This window comes from Cariama cristata, unplaced genomic scaffold, assembly GCF_000690535.1.
Source record: "Cariama cristata isolate BGI_N322 unplaced genomic scaffold, ASM69053v1 scaffold845, whole genome shotgun sequence".
Lineage (NCBI taxonomy): Eukaryota > Metazoa > Chordata > Aves > Cariamiformes > Cariamidae > Cariama > Cariama cristata.
Genome location: NW_009616716.1, coordinates 1 through 15,606, shown reverse-complemented (window position 1 = coordinate 15,606; position 15,606 = coordinate 1). Strand labels below are relative to the sequence as shown.

General features: G+C 43.6%; 1 protein-coding gene across 1 annotated transcript; it reads right to left on the bottom strand.

Annotated features, from left to right (window-relative positions):
- Positions 1-11,974: 11,974 nt before the first annotated feature.
- Positions 11,975-13,825, bottom strand: INHBB (inhibin, beta B). Its single transcript, XM_009700250.1, has 2 exons — positions 13,792-13,825; positions 11,975-13,357 (listed from the first exon to the last, which is right to left on the bottom strand). The coding sequence occupies exons 1-2, from the start codon at positions 13,823-13,825 to the stop codon at positions 12,582-12,584; spliced, it is 810 nt and encodes a 269-aa protein (XP_009698552.1). The 3' UTR covers positions 11,975-12,581.
- Between the last annotated feature and the right edge of the window lie 1,781 nt (positions 13,826-15,606).

Sequence of the window (15,606 nt, the reverse complement as noted above, 5' to 3'; positions counted from 1 at the left end):
CGCTTTCTATGACAAATTGGGAAGGCCCACAGCAGAGCCCCATACTGGTAATCACTACTGGAGTAATACCCCTAGCAAATTTACAACTTCATCCAGCGCTGTTTCAGCAGAAGACATCGATGAGGGTGATGGTATTTCCGACACTGCAGCCGCCCCGTGAGGAAGAGAGTCTCTTGGCACAGAAGAAGTTGTGCTCCGACCCAGACAGAAAGATACCCTGGAAAATGACTCCCATTGAGTCATTTTCCTGCTGTTATTGTGCTGAATGCCTTTCCATTAAAGATGAATTTTCCCCCGTTAAAATAGTGGGGAAGAGAATATAAAGACCCATCTGCAGACCACATTTTCAGAGGGGTTTTTGTTTGTTTTCCAACATTGTCTGTGAAATGGTGGTTGAGTCTTTCGAGCTCTTTCCAGATGTGTACTCTCCTCATGCTATGCACCCAACTCTAATTCCAGTTTGAAAGCTGTTTGACTCAGGCAAATGAATAGCAGGATTTTAAAACAGATACAAACAGTAAAACTAGGGCTTTGTACAATCCCATAGGTACTATAGATGGGACTGTCCAAACACTCACCCTTCTAATCCACCAAGAAAATGCCCTTAAGACCTGTTCAGAGTCAGACTTAAACCCATAAAATCCAGGAAATTCAGAGATAAGCCTTGATATCTGGACTGATATTCTGTCCTCAGTTCACCTTACCGGGTAAATGTTAATGAATGCATTAGTTTATTCCCTACAGTTCTATGCAGGGAATATCAACAATCTGATATTATGGGAGGAGGTGAAATTCTGTCTCCTGTATGTATGTGTGTAGGAGTTGCTCAATATGATTTATTCTCTTTCACAACAGACTTTACAGCTCCTCGATCCTTTCAGAGCTATGCAGGGTCTGTCTTGTAAAGCTTTGGAGAAGAGGCCTCGAAGGAAAATCAGTTATTACAGGAAACAGGGCTAATTTTCAGTACTCCACAGTCTCTCTTTTCCATTCATAGTAAGCTGGTATTCCAGCACAAAACATCATCCAGCTGCATTTCACAGAGGATCTGAACCCAGACCTTCACAGGCAACATGAGACCAAGTTCTCCAGCTGAGACCGGAGGAGAACTGGAGCACACAACACCTCTGGAGCAACAACCCGTGTGTGCCTGCTGCAACAACCTGCCTAGCAGAGTTGCCACATCGAGCACAAGCAGAAGAATGGCCATACCGGTCCATCTAGCCCAGCATCAAGTCTCCTGTAGCAGTCAAACAACCAGAAAACAGTAGAAGCAAGGCAACCACTTATGCTATTTCCCTCACACTTCTGCTAGCCTCCAGCTATTTTCAGGTCAAGGTATTTCCTAAACTAGATGTGGTTTCTAGCTACTTAGTAGTCCTCCATGTATTTCTTTACACAAACTTGTCCGGTCATTCTCTGAAGCCTAATAAGCTTTTAGCCTCTACAGCCACCTTTGGCAGTGAATTCCTTGCGTCCACTACCAGTCGCATGGAGAATATCTTTTGTTTGCTTTGAGCCTGGCTTCTTCTAGTTCATTTAATGACCTTAATTGATGTACTGCCACAGAACAAAGAATCCCTGCCCACCTTCTGACTGCTGCTGCCTTGCAGAATTCACTCCTACCCCACCAACATCTCTTGTTCTTCAGGCTGAGGAGTTTCAGCCTAATCGATTGTTCCTCACATGGAAGCTGTTCAGTTCAGCATTTTTATCTTTCTCTCAACTATTCCAAGTTTTGCTGTCTTTGAGATGATCAGTCCAGAACACTTTGTGCTATTCCAGGTAGTGGCAAATATGACTGAAGTATTAAACCATCTCTTATTCCTTCTGAGCTCCCAGTACAACTCTTTCACTTCACACTTAGGAAGCACTGTCCTTCCCATGTCAGAGGCAGTACCAAGTAACTAAGAGGTTTGTCCTTAGTTTTATAGGAAATCTGCAAAGCAGTAGAGGAGTAGACCAAAATATCCAGGGCCTATTCTGACACTGGGGACTCTAGCATTACTTTCCAATGTTAAGCCTTAGCCCTGGTGACTTGGTCAAATTCCAGTTTGAACAAAGTTCACCTACAATTTTTTTAATTGTATGAAGTAGTCTTAAATTCAGTCATAAAATTATGTGCAGCGCTACCATTTCACCCTATCAATGATGGATACCATGACCAATACATAATTTGGGTCCTACTACATTCAGGAGCTTCCAGGTGGGCTCTGAGCAACACAAATCCCAAAGTCCCGACACTCTCAATCCAGAAACTACAACTGTGAAATCAGCTTCCAGCAGAAACATTAAGCAAAACATAGGGCCACAGCCATCTTTACCCACCTAAAGAGCATCATACATCTTTTCTACCATCAGCTCTTCTTCTCTCCCTGTCCCCAAATTACACAGTACAAGTAAATTTAGCCTGAGCAAAGATTTCTGCAGCATGAGAAGGCAGATGTGGCAGACACTCCATGAAGTCTGCTATTGTCAGCTAATTTGATGTAAAAGATATGCAGATACTATTGTGATGGGCAGCCCTACAAGCCCGTAGGATAGATAAAACTTCGATTTATGACAAAATTCATCCCTGGTAAAAATGGCACTATTCCATCAAAATCAATAAGGTTGCACCTGTGAATGCCAGCTGTGAATTGAGTCCATGGTTCTCAAATGATGTAAAGTGCTTCAGGAGGAAAGATGCTATATTTAGGTGCCATATTATTGCTATGTAGACATTTTCATAACCCCTAATTATGGGGCTTTTTTTGCAAGCTCTGTAGTATTAACTGGATTGGATAAATATATAATTAGAGAGTGTTTCAACATGCACACTCTCGATGCTAGAAGCTTTATCAGCTCTTTCTTTTCTTCATGATCTGTTTTGCTTTTCTTTTAAAGCTGTTTCTATCAATTACGGCAAGATTTACTCAGAGCCCCAATAAAGGGTCACTGCAGACATCCCAGCAGAAGAGAGCTTCATTTATGTTCCAGAACTCTTCTGTTTTCTAGAAAGACACCTCTGGGTTGTCATCGTACAACAACATTGCCAGAAGCAAACCTGATCAGACAAGGGAAAAAAAAACAAAACACCAACACAAAACCCGCCACAACAACCCAAAACAACAACAGAACAGTGGCAACAAAGAACTTTTTAGATATTGCCTGACCCCAAATTGTTTATAGGTTAAGGGTTCCTACTCCAACAGCTTTGACAGAAGATCTGCTACCCTATTTGCTGGATCCTGCTCCTCTCTTCTGCCTGTGGACAGAAAGGAAGACCCAAGGAGGTTCTTCATTTTCTGCACAGTGCCAGGGATGCACAAATGGCTTCAAAGATCTGTAGACTGAAGGTAGATATGCCCCTGCCTATAAGATCAACTACCCTAACAAATTACTAAATCAATTGACAGGGAAAAGGCAAGTTACATTTTTCCAGCGTTCTGCTTTGTCAAATTAAAAGATACCATTAATATGTAAATCCAACTATTCCTACAGGAGTGAAAAAAAAAAAAAGTAGAATTGGAATTTTCCTTTCTAGGTGTTGATGAAGCCTGTATTACCACTTATTGCTAACCAAAAAAAGCCTTGAACAAATACATTTCTCGCTTTTCTGATCAGGCATGGCCAATAAATTATTTGTCAGGTTCTTCCAGATGTGTTTACAAACCTTTTCCTCTTACGCCAGCTTACATCCACTGAGAATTTGAAAAGTTAAATTACCAGTATAAACACTTCAAACCAGAAGTTAATAATAGAAAGAATTAAGAACATTGCTAGAGTGACACGATACGGATGCTGTATTATTAAACAAACGGCTCACAATGGTATTATGACATGAGTCATAATGCCTGATGCCACGAACATATTGCAGAAAAGAACAATAGCTGCTATCACCAGCTACGGAGATTCACAGAGCACAATACCGGGAGGCTGACTGATCTAAAGCAAGGGTTTTGTCTACAAGTCAACAGGATAAATTCACACCTGGTGCAACTGAGCGGAACTCATGGAGTTGAAGCATCTTCAGCTAGGCTCTGATATTGCACCAGAAGTACTACAGGCTTTGCTCTGCACTGTCTTGCAGCCTGTTTATGGCTGTAATTGACTGTGGAATTCCAATTTGGTAGGATTTTGAATCCACTTTCATAGGATTTTGAATCTGCTTTCCACAGGTGTGAATAACTGAATCTGGCCCTACATTAACACCAACAGATTTTTAAGTCCAGTAAGTCACAGAGCACATCTGAATTGTAACATTTAACACCATCACAAGGAAGTCCGTCAGAGGCAGAAAAATGGTGACCACCAGCACATGGACTGGTTTGCCATTCCTTTTGTTGTTATATCTGGTAACTGTGGACTGCAATTGGTGATGCTGAAGAAAAAGATTACTGTAAGAGCTGGCACATTCACAAGCTCGACAGACAAGTATGGAATCAAATCCTGGGGTGCACTTACAGCATGTGCTTCCCGTAATTAAAACTCTATTTGTGGCACACAGCAGAAAAAGCTTTCATTTGGGGTAAAACTTAAACATAGCTTTACTTTCCCTGCTTGATGCAGTAACCCAACTCAAGGGGATACGGTCTGGAAGCAATGTTCTCAAAGACTCACATGTCTACAATTGTCAGGGGGGCGGGAGGAGAAAATGAGAACAAAGTAAGGGGAACCCACCCATAAAATGAAATATAGGGCTTGATTCATTGTCACGCACTGTTAACGCAGTGATTCAACCACTGTGGTGTGCAGCTAATATAAACAGATCCAGCTTAAACCCTAAGTTTCTGGGCCTATCATGTAGTTAATAAGAAACACTCTGCACAGAGACTTAGGTGGGTTCCGCTCTGCCCATGAGCTACCCAGCAGCTCCCGGTATAGGAAGCGTGGCCCAACGCAGGATGTGTAACCAGGGCACTGTGATATTCTGGCTCTTTCTCAGCTTTTACAGCAGCACTGGAGACCCCTGGCAGCTATCCTAAAGGCAGCCTCAAGGTTGCTCTGGATTGTGCTAAAGACCAATCCAGCTCCCGAACAATTTCCAAACACGAGTTGAGCAAAAGTGGTTTGCTGCGCTCTCTTGGATGTGGAGCTGGCTAGAGCACAGCCACATCTGAGAACAGACTGCCTTCTCTTCAGCCATCACAAGGGCAGCTACATACCACGTACTTAACGCAAGACAACATACTTAGGATGAGGTACCCAAAACTCAAGAAATCTACTCAAAACAGTGGTAGCTACACCGCATTACCTCCAATCTATCATCAGGATCCCCCAAAATACATTTTATTACAGAGGCACTAACACGGCAGAAGTTGATTTGCTTAGAGAAAGACTTGCGTTTCTTGTCTGTGTGTGTTTACACATAAAATGCATGCTCACCCATGCAAACATGCCACCCCAATCAAGCCAAACATACACAATGCATACAAGACATAAATAAATACTTATGAGTCATTGATAATGACCTCATAAATTACATGGTCTTACAAAGTATCACTGCTAAAGATAATTCATACAATTGGATACAAAATACACATATACGACTCTCATTAAGATAGATAAGAGTCGTTTGTTTCCTTTCACAAGAGCCCAAGGCCTTAATTTACATGGTCCTGAATTTTTTTTTTTAAGCTTGGAGTCCCACAGCTGTGGGTCAGTTCCAAAACCTGACCCGAAAATAAGCCATAAGAGACCAAACCTGATTACAGGGAATAGTGAACAGGAGATGGGACCAGGGGGTCCAAAAGTCCAAGAGCCCAGTCTGCTCCTGCTCGCAGGAGCTGGATCTGGTAGCATTTATAACCATTTATCCTCAAATGGATGTTGCTTCAGCATCCACCTCTCCTACCTCGCTCCTGCTGCGCTGCCCAGGACAGGCTCCCCCATCACCCAAGTGAGGAGCTAAGCTCCGGCCGCAGGAAAGCACAGCCACTGAGGCTCTTCCACAGCTTGTGACAAACTCTTCTGCGGCAACAGTCGCAAGCAGCTCCATCCAACAAAGCAAAGAAGGACGAGATCAGCCCTGCAGCCTCTGCTTGGGCAAAGCCTAAATGCCAGTTTGGTACCACTTGACCGACGCAGCCCAAACATAGCGTGTTTGTTTTGCTGACACATAGGCTTATGTTTGCTCCCCAGCCACATCTTCTTTCCCCTTGGATACAATAGTCATCTTCATAGCACTTATTATAACATATTGCAGCAATAATGTGCAATTATCCTCAAAAACAAAGCAAAAAGCTCAAGATAAAAATAACAGCCACTGAGCACACTTACCAGCTGGAGGAAGACAGCAAGGCAGCACTAGCTGCAGCCCTAAAATGGCTGCATTGTAGTAGACTGCAGCTGCCTCTCCTGCCATGATTTCAAAGGCCAGGCTGCAGGAGGACACACCGGGCAACACACCCTCACCAAAAGCAGGTCCCAAATGAGAAGGAGCAAGCAGCAACCGGGCTCTGCAGAGCTGTCTTTAGGCAGAGATGCGCCTCACCTGGGCTCTGTGCACTTCACAGCTGGATTCAATGATTGCATTTGGGCCAGGGAAGAGCTTGAAACTCAGCACCTGGGAGGGCTGATGCTTTCATTAGGAGAGGTCCATCAGGTGGCTGGCAACTGCAGCTATTATCTTCATTCTTCCTTGATAGTGATGTCTGACCTAGGGAAATCAATACACCTCTCAGGTCTTCTTCTTGCTCTTTTTTCTGTTTTGCTGGATATGCTTACTTTGACTTTGCCCACAGCAGACTCACACTGACCCCTCTATTTCCAAGCTTTCTCAACAATGTGCCCTGAAAGCAAATTACAGTGGGGGAAAAAAACAGTTTCAAGGAACAAAAAGAGGGAGTCTATGAATTTAATAAAATTATTGGCTTAAAATTCTTGGTGGCAGATCACAAAGATGGTAAATCTGGTCAAGTATAAGGAAACTGTATGCATATCTCAGGTCTTTGATGGCTTCAGTGATATCTCGGGGAGGGGGTGTAAAAACTTGACATCTCTGCTTTGTACAAGGCAGAGTGGTTAGAGCTGCACACATTCAAGGAGGGCCTCTGTTGAACAAAATTGGCCAAATCAGATTAAAAACCCAGTATCTATGATGAAGGCTGCAAGCTGCCTGCTCGGAGAGGTTCCACTGATGTGAACCAGAAGTTTCTTGCATGTGGTCAGGCCCTAAATTTGATACTGGAATTTAAAAACAAATTAAGATTCCCATGTAATACTGACTTCTTTTTTTTCCAGAGTAAAAGATTTTACAGGATGGAATGCTATATGCAGTGGTTACATGAGTCCAAGTAATTGTACCAATTATATAATTGGATATAATTGCACTAATTACATAAACACATAATAATGAAATATAAGTTATTCCAAGAGCTAAACTGGAAGAACATTAAAGAACCTAAATCTGCTCCCACTTATTCTAGTACAAATCAGAAACAATTCCCCTGAAATCAATGCAGTTACCCAAATAAAACTGGCCCCTACCATTATAAGCAGCCAGGTAAATCCAGCTTTTGGTTGAAGGCTACTGACTGGGCAAGCAAATGAAAGCTACTGGGGTATTTTTTACCAACGGAGATTGCTAATTCCTGGCCAAATTCCAGTGTATGCAGGGAGATTCTCCCTATGTTCATGCCCAGGTTAGGTGTCTTCTCCTCCTGTTCTGATCTGTCATGCAGCAACCGTGGGTTTTGCTAAATATTTTAGCTGCTGATTCTAAAGCAAAAAAAATAAACAAATAAAATTTTTTTTTTAGAGATACTGACAATTAAATCCCAATCGGGATTTCAAGAGAAACAGATTCAGGTGTGTCATTAGTTATATTGGTGCTAGCCTGAATTACATCTGCAGACTTCAGGGGTGCTACCACAGATTGACACCAGTATTAACAGAAACAGACTCCCCTCTTAGACAAAAATTTGTATTTCTGATCCATTTTGCAAAATGTTCTTCAACCTTCACAACAGAAACCACTCCAAACAAAAATTATTCTTAAGAAGGATTTGTTCAGTGAGGGGTTTCCCCCTTCTCCCATGGCAGGGGGAGTGCAGCAATTAATTTCAGCTGCTGACTTCATCTCTCAGAAGCAACAGAGCAAAGAAGGCCGGAGCTGGCAATTTTGGAGCAGGTGTCTTTTATGTGTGGAAATATGTGATGTATGCAGAGTTAACCCACCAAGTGCTCTGTTGCACCACGTTGTGACAGTCACACTGTCCACACCGTCCTTGTTAATGTCAGTGGGAGGTCCAGGCACTGGGACCAGGGTTTTGCCTGTGTTAGAATATTTTAAAGGACAAAGGTTTTCTGACTGCAGAGACTGATTCTGACACATGATAGAAGACAATGATTTAGCATTTACAGGACCAAATTCAAAGCCTATCTGAGACAAGAGAGAGAGATCTAGTCACCTCAGCAGCAGGGTATGGATCTGACCCAGCTGGGTTTTTTAGGTACAGTACCTAACTTGGCATAAGAAAATGAAACTGGATGCTCAGTTTTCTAAGGATGGGAATGACAGATGGAAAAATAAAAACCAAAATTTTCAAAAAGCTGCCATCAAGCTTGGGTATCTCATTTTTCATTTTGCCCGATTTCAAAAATGCAGGAGGTGGAAGCTGCACACAGTGGCATTCCCGCAGCCCTCTGCAAAAAGCTGGCAATGGTCTTGTCACATCTCTGAAAAATCAAGCCCAAACTGTCTCAGATTGGTCCCACAAAATTAAAGACCTTCTAAATTTTATTTCATTTTAGCCTTAGAAATCTGTGTGACAGCTTGCTGTCAGCACCAGGACTCGGGAATGCCTCACTACCTGCAGCATGCCCCCAGCAGCGAGTAGTGACTCCATGCTGCAGAAAACGCAAAGCATGTTCTGTTCATTTTGATTTCCAGAGGCTGTTTCACACCAAATAGAAGGAACTAGAAACCTGGACTGTGCTCCAGCTCTTCCCATTCCCAGATGATGCCCCTCACACCATATTGATTTGGGCTCTTTGCATTTCTGCCCCATGGATATCAGGGTCGTAGCTGCAAATGGGGGAGCAGGGCAGGCAGGGGAAGAAAGCTGTGAAAGCTTTTTGCCAAGAAAAGGGATGTTCTTTGCTGGCCTCTGTGAAAGAGCTCAGGATCCCAGGCTTCCTTGTCAGTTTGTGGTGGGATGCAGAGCACAGCCCATTCCTGCCCCTCGCTCCTGGCCAGCCCAATCTCCCGGCATCCTGGCCCCCAGCAGCTCCCTGCTCCCCGGGGCTGCAGGTCCAAATCCCACGCCAAGACACCCTGCTCTTCTCCTGGGAGAGCACAGGAGCCCCAGTGTCCAACGCAGGGCTTGGCTTCGACTCCAGAAACCAAACAGTTTCAATTAAGAATGAAACCTAACCGGACCCAGCCTCCAGGGCCTTGCATTTCAATGGGCAAGATTTCTTAATATATCCCATTTTTAAAAGTGCGGCCCAGTCTTATTCATAATGATGGTGTCATACTAGGTCAAATGTGCCTTCAGACTGAAGGGACGTGTATTTGCCACTGATTTCAAGGGGAATTTATTGAAATCCTCAGTCGCATGCTGGACCAAGGGAACAAAGACCAGGGAGAAGGCTGCTAAGCGATGGAGCAGGAACAGCGAGCGGTGGCTGTGACAATAAACGTGCAGTTCGAGGTGGTGAGAAAGCTATGAAATATTCAAAAAATTTGGTCTGGGGGACAAAGTTCTGCACAGCAGGTTGTTGACACAGCCACAGCAAATTGCTCCTAGAGGTCTCCCGAAACAAAGCCTTTTAACCCCAGTGTCTGGCTTTGGGGAGGGGTAGGCAGAGCTACGCTTGAATGTGAATTGTAACTAGAACCCATCATTAGTTGCATCAACTTGCTTCTTCAACACTTTCCAGGTCTCAGGGTCAGATCTAACATTTGCTAGGTCAACAGAGGTCCTTCTGTCAGCTTCAGCTGGCATTTGCTCAGGTCTCCAGGAGGAAGAATTTATCTGTGAAGATCAATGAAATCAATATCTGGATATATGCACAGCTGACAAGAATTTCTATGCGTATTCATCAACATTTTTGGGTTTTGTTAGTAAAGGCAATGTATTTTACTCAAAAAGACCTCTCCTTGGTGCCAGCTAATTTAAAAAAAAAAAAAAAAAGTTCATCAAACTTAGCGTTGACCTCTTTTTCTTGGAAGTGCTTTCCACGTTATTTTTTTTTACTTCTTGTAACCGATCAGGGAGTGACCTAGACAAGAAGTTACATTCTTACACAGCAGGTGAACCAGGAACTTGCTGTAAATGACCTGCAGGTATGCGGAACAGCATCGTTCCAGCGCCCAGAGACCCTGCACTGATGCAGACAGAAAGAAGCAGATGCTTACATGTATAGACGGCAATAAAACTAGAGTGTAACATTTTTAGGATCGCAGCTGAGCTCTCAGACAAGGCTTTCTGCAATGACTAATATGACTACGGTCGAATGCGACAGTTCACTGTCTGCAGCCGCATTCAGTCCCGAAAGTAAGCAAGTTTCTCCAGATGTTACACACTAAAAAAAAAAAGAAAAAAGAAAAAAAAAGGAAAAGCACATCCAGTTTTCAATCTTTTTTATTTATTTAAACTGTACACAAATGTAAAATACTTCAACAGCAAATCTAAGTGAAAATTGTTTGGTTTAAATTATTATGGAACAGAACCTAAAAGGAACTTTATTAAATAAACATAAAAATTGGATTTAAAGGATGCACATATTGTAATGTATTCTACAATAGTAATTTTTTTTTCCACTCTACATTCCATGTGCGTATGGTATACAAAAGACACTGAATAGAACAAACAGAATCCATTTTGTACCCTGAAACAATTGGTAGGCCTCGTGAGGGATTGCTCAGTATGACTACATGATATATGATGGCTTTGCCATCTCATAAAAATTATAACTAATATGTTGGCCTCTTTGGTTCCAAAATTTATGTATAATACATTTAACTGTATTCATTTTTTGCTGCTATAAAAATAACATTTTTTTCAAATGGCAGTTTTTTGACTAATCATGCAACTAAATCAGTGCAAACATTAAAAGCAATCATTCGCTTTAAAAAAGAAGCAAAAGATTTAATTTCAAGTATAAAAAAATATAAAAAAGTCATATCATAAGTCCAGTTTTGTCTAGTATGGGTCAACACTTTAAATTGCATAGCTCATGCGGCACCTGTTTACCTAGATAGTGAGCAAAGATAAGTGCACTATCAAGTACCACTTTTCAAGGCATTGAAATTTGCAAGTGCTATTATACGTGCATTCAAGCAGTTTGCAAGTGCTATGCTGTATCATTATTTTCTGATCTTTATGGCCATCCTCGACACCTCCTGGTAAGGAAATGGAAAGCACTCTCCTCTCTCCTCCTTTCCAAGACTTGTTAAAATGTTCCTCGCCTGTTATTAAACGCACCGCATTTCTCAGAACGTCTCCACTCTGTTACCGTCACTCCTCTTTAGGGTTCATTGGTTTAGCCGTGGTGGCAATTACTTGTTTGCTCATCCCCCACGTGACGTGTCCTTGCCGAGTCCCCCATTGAAGAACACAGATTGCAACTCTGACTTTTCGTTCTCCGAACAGTGAGAGATGCCAACGGTCGACACAGTCCAGATACAGTATCAGATTCCCTTTTCCAAGACACGGCGGGTGCAGCCATCCACAGGTTGCTAATGGGCAGTTAAAGCATCGGATCACGTCAGCCCAGCTTGTGACTTCACAACGGTCAGATGTTAGAAATACAGCAGTTGCTTACGTGTCTGTCCCCTTTTCTCTCTCTGATGGTACCGTGCGATTCCTTACTGGAAGTGCTGTAGGAAGATGCGGGTATCTGTGATGTTTACATTTAGATAAGTTTAAATTAAGAGGAAGTGATCACCTCCCAAGGCAGGTGTCCTGCAGCTTCCCGTTAGACCTAAGAGGTGACAGTCGACTTTTTTCTTTTTTTTTTTTCCTTTTTTTTTTTTTTTAAATTTTCTAAGTTTGGTCATTTCGACACCTGCGTGCAAGAATACGTCATGTTCTCGCAGTCTGTGCTTGTGCCTGAGCAAAGGGAGCTCATTTCGGTCTGGCTTCGCCGGCAGGCGGGGAAACAGCTGCTCAGCCGTTCACTTGTACTGGCAGTCATTTAGGTCCGTCGTCACTGGTCACTGGCTTTCTGTGCTCATGTCCCTTTTCCGAGCTGCCTCGTGTGTGTGTGTGTGTGTGTGTGTGTCTGCGTCTGTGGGTGTGTGTATGAGCGCGTGGTTGTGTGCATGCCCACGTTTTCATGTGTGTGTGTGTGTGTGTGTGTGTGTGTCTCTAAGATATTTCATAGCATTAACTTATAAGTGGTAGAATATATAAGTGTCCAAGATCCACAAACTGCCACTGTCCTGACACCAAAGTGAAATGAATTTTTTTTTCTTTTTTTCTATTTTTTTTTTTTTTGTCAAACTTTTCCACAGTGACTTTCCAACACTGATGCCTGGATACACAGTGAAACTTCCTCCAACACCATCTCATACGAGAATGTTTCTTTCTCTCTCTCTCTCTCTCTCCACCCACCCCCTTCTCTCCCCCCACCAAAAAACACACCTTAAATCAAGCACAACCACATTCTTCCACAATCATATTGGGAACGTCCCTTTTCACAATGTTGTATTCATCATCAAAGTACAGCATTGACATTGTGCTAAGTTTGGTTGGAATGCAACAGGAGTTCACGGTGCCCGGGTTCAGCCCCCGCATTCGGTACTGATTCACGACAGCGGTGTGAAAGGAGGAAGCCGACCCCGGGACGCCGGCCAAGTAGGCCGGGCAGCTCCCTTCACAGTAATTCCCATAGTAACCTGATGGTGCTATGATCCAGTCATTCCACCCAATGAGTCTAAAGTCAATGTAAAACTGTTGCCTGCAACATAGATTGGTCCTGCCATCGCACTCCAGGCCTCTTTTCCGGATCCTGTGTTTGTTATCGGCGAGGCGGGCTTGCACCACTAAAAAAGGCCGGTGGGATTCCTCCCCGGGGTCCACATAAATTGGCAGCACTGAATACTCTTCACAGCCCTCACATTGAACATCCAAGTTCAGTCTCCTTTCTCCTCTCTCAAACAGAGCCTGGATCGCCTCTGTCATGGGAAAAGTGTGCCAACCACTTCTTTTGAGATCAACTTTCTTTTCAACCACATTCCACTTGTTGCTAGTGTCCGGGTCTTGGAAATAGACTTTGACTCTTACTTTTCGCCTGCTGCCTTTCTCTAAGACATATGGAAGCAGCTTCAAGTAAAGCCACAGGCTGGCTTGAACGACAAACAAGTTCTGGTTCCCTTCATTCGAGATGAAGAAATAGAGGCGGACTCTAGATGAGGCCAGATCGTCTGCAAGATAAGGAGAGATCAGCAAGATTAAGTCAAAAAGGAAATGTTAGCTTGTGTGCCATTCTGGATTCAGGGACAACGCTAGAGCACAGCGGATCGAGAGAGCGGCAACGGGGCTGTGCTGGCCAGAAAGCACGCGCTGAATCAGATATCCCCAATTTGCAATCAAAATGAATTGAAAAGGGACTTCCCACAGGAACGTTCATCATCGCGCTGTAGTCGGATGCGTCAGATCCACAGAGACCAGTACGAGCTTTCCAGAATACGGGGTTTTTCCAGCCAGCCGGCTTTAAAGACGCTACAGTAGCACCTTGAAAAGACCGGCACTCGGACTCTGCTATCTCGTCGGTTTTAGAATAGTTTTAACTTTCAGCTACCTGCCAGTTCTCACGGGGAGAGCCCTTTCAATAACCACTGAAACGCCAATGCCAAACCAGGGATTTTGTTTCGATTTTCACATATTCTCATCGCGGTTTAACAGAGAGGATTCACGAGACAGAGGGGAAAATATTTCAGTAATGTGCCTGCTTGTCCAACAGATCAAGTTGGTAGAATATCTGCTGTTATTAATCGTTTCGATCTCTGCCTTTTCCCCCACAAAATGACAAACCCCCATGCACGGTGAGGCAATGAAGTGGTTGCTCTCGCTGTAACGCTGTTACCGACTCTCTGCAATATTCTTTTCAATAACCCCAGAATTAAAGAAGGGTAATTGTCACTGAAAACCAAATGTCACCAAATGTCTGACATAACCTCTTATTTGTAAACAAAAGAGCCTGCTGCGTGCAATGTTGCAGAAATACCAGTGGCCCTCCTGCAATTTTGTAGTATAAGTCCTAACTGAATTTGGCGTAGGTGATAAATGTGCAAGCTGGCCTTTACGGCGGAGACTGTAATTCTGGTTCTTGAATCAAAGCCTCTCAATCGCTATTTAAAATTATTCCTGGAAAGGCATTTTCTCATCTGCCCTTATCTGTTTTGCTTCTTTCTGTACGGAGCCAAATGTAGATTTTTCTTCCTTTTCTTTTCCTAAGAACCCTTGTTATTTTTGTCAATCTCTGAATGGGATTTTTTGCGTAGTCGGTGTCTTCATTTGTTACCCTAGATGCCTTTCAAATGTGCCTCCAGGGTAATATTTCAGTGACAAAAATTTTCACTGTTTGTCTACGTTTTACATAAAGTCGATTCTGGAAGTGTTACAAAAGCCAGCGATTGACTGAATACCAAATGGAAGTACAAGCCCACCCCAGATCTCCCAACAACAGCCTATTAAAAAATAATAAACCCAAAAATGTACGTTAAGAAAGCCTTTCACATGTTAGTAAACACACAACTTCTTTATAAACTGTGGTGACAGTGACAGAAAAAGAACAGTACGGTGTTGCCGCACCGATCCACATCACTTGTGTTGTGTGAGATTGTGTGTGCCCATAAATTTTGTATGTGAATATAACAAGCATATGTATAATGCAACAGATCCCAAAGATACTGTAAATGTATATGCCTTTGGTAAGTGGGAGGGTAGATAAAGAAGATGAGTGGGCAGTATACAGGATAGAAAGAGATCTATTTTGTGGACAAATGATATATAGATGCCACAGGAAGACAGAGAGAAAAATGAACGGAGCAATCGAGCGATGAAGGAAAGGAGAGATGGGCGGACAGACAGGAGAGAGCTAATTTGCAGAGTGATGGTGTTATAGCCAGATGTGCAAAGTTCACAGGCACAGCGGTTGCCTGGATAAACTGCTGGAAAGCTATGCTGAAGGGATTCAGTGACACATAACTGCAATGGCTGGACAGGATTGAGATGGCTGGTACCGTGGGGATGGATGGCACAGTTAGTAAACGGACTGACGGACAGAGAGGAGACAGACACACTTGGTAGGAGGCTGCACGCAGTGGACAGACAGACAAGGCCAACGCTACAAATGAAAGCTAAATAAATGGGAAATGAACGGAAAGGGAGGACGGGCAAAGAGCTCAACAGACAGATGCATGCAGTGAACCAGATGAATGTGCAGGGCAGACAGACGAGGCGAAGGATGCAAGGGATGGAGCGGGACAGCCGGAGGAGGGACAGTGGGGCGCACAGGGACGGAGGCAATCCACGGTGCAGCTGGAAGGACCGCCGGGGTGAAGCCGGGGGGCACGGAGCCTGCGGAGGGATGGAGGGACGCAGCGAGGGCAGTCGCAGGGCACAACCCGGGGAGAATCCCGGGCACAGGGGCACACGCAGGGAGGACGGG

What these genes read in the sequence shown, in the direction of transcription:
- INHBB (XM_009700250.1), bottom strand. Translation starts at nt 13,825, where the DNA reads ATGAGAATATGTGAAAATCGAAACAAAATCCCTG. An exon ending in AAATCGAAACAAAATCCCTG is followed by an intron (nt 13,358 to 13,791) that starts GTTTGGCATTGG and finishes CTTATCTTGCAG; the next exon opens with ACGATCTGGCCTCATCTAGA.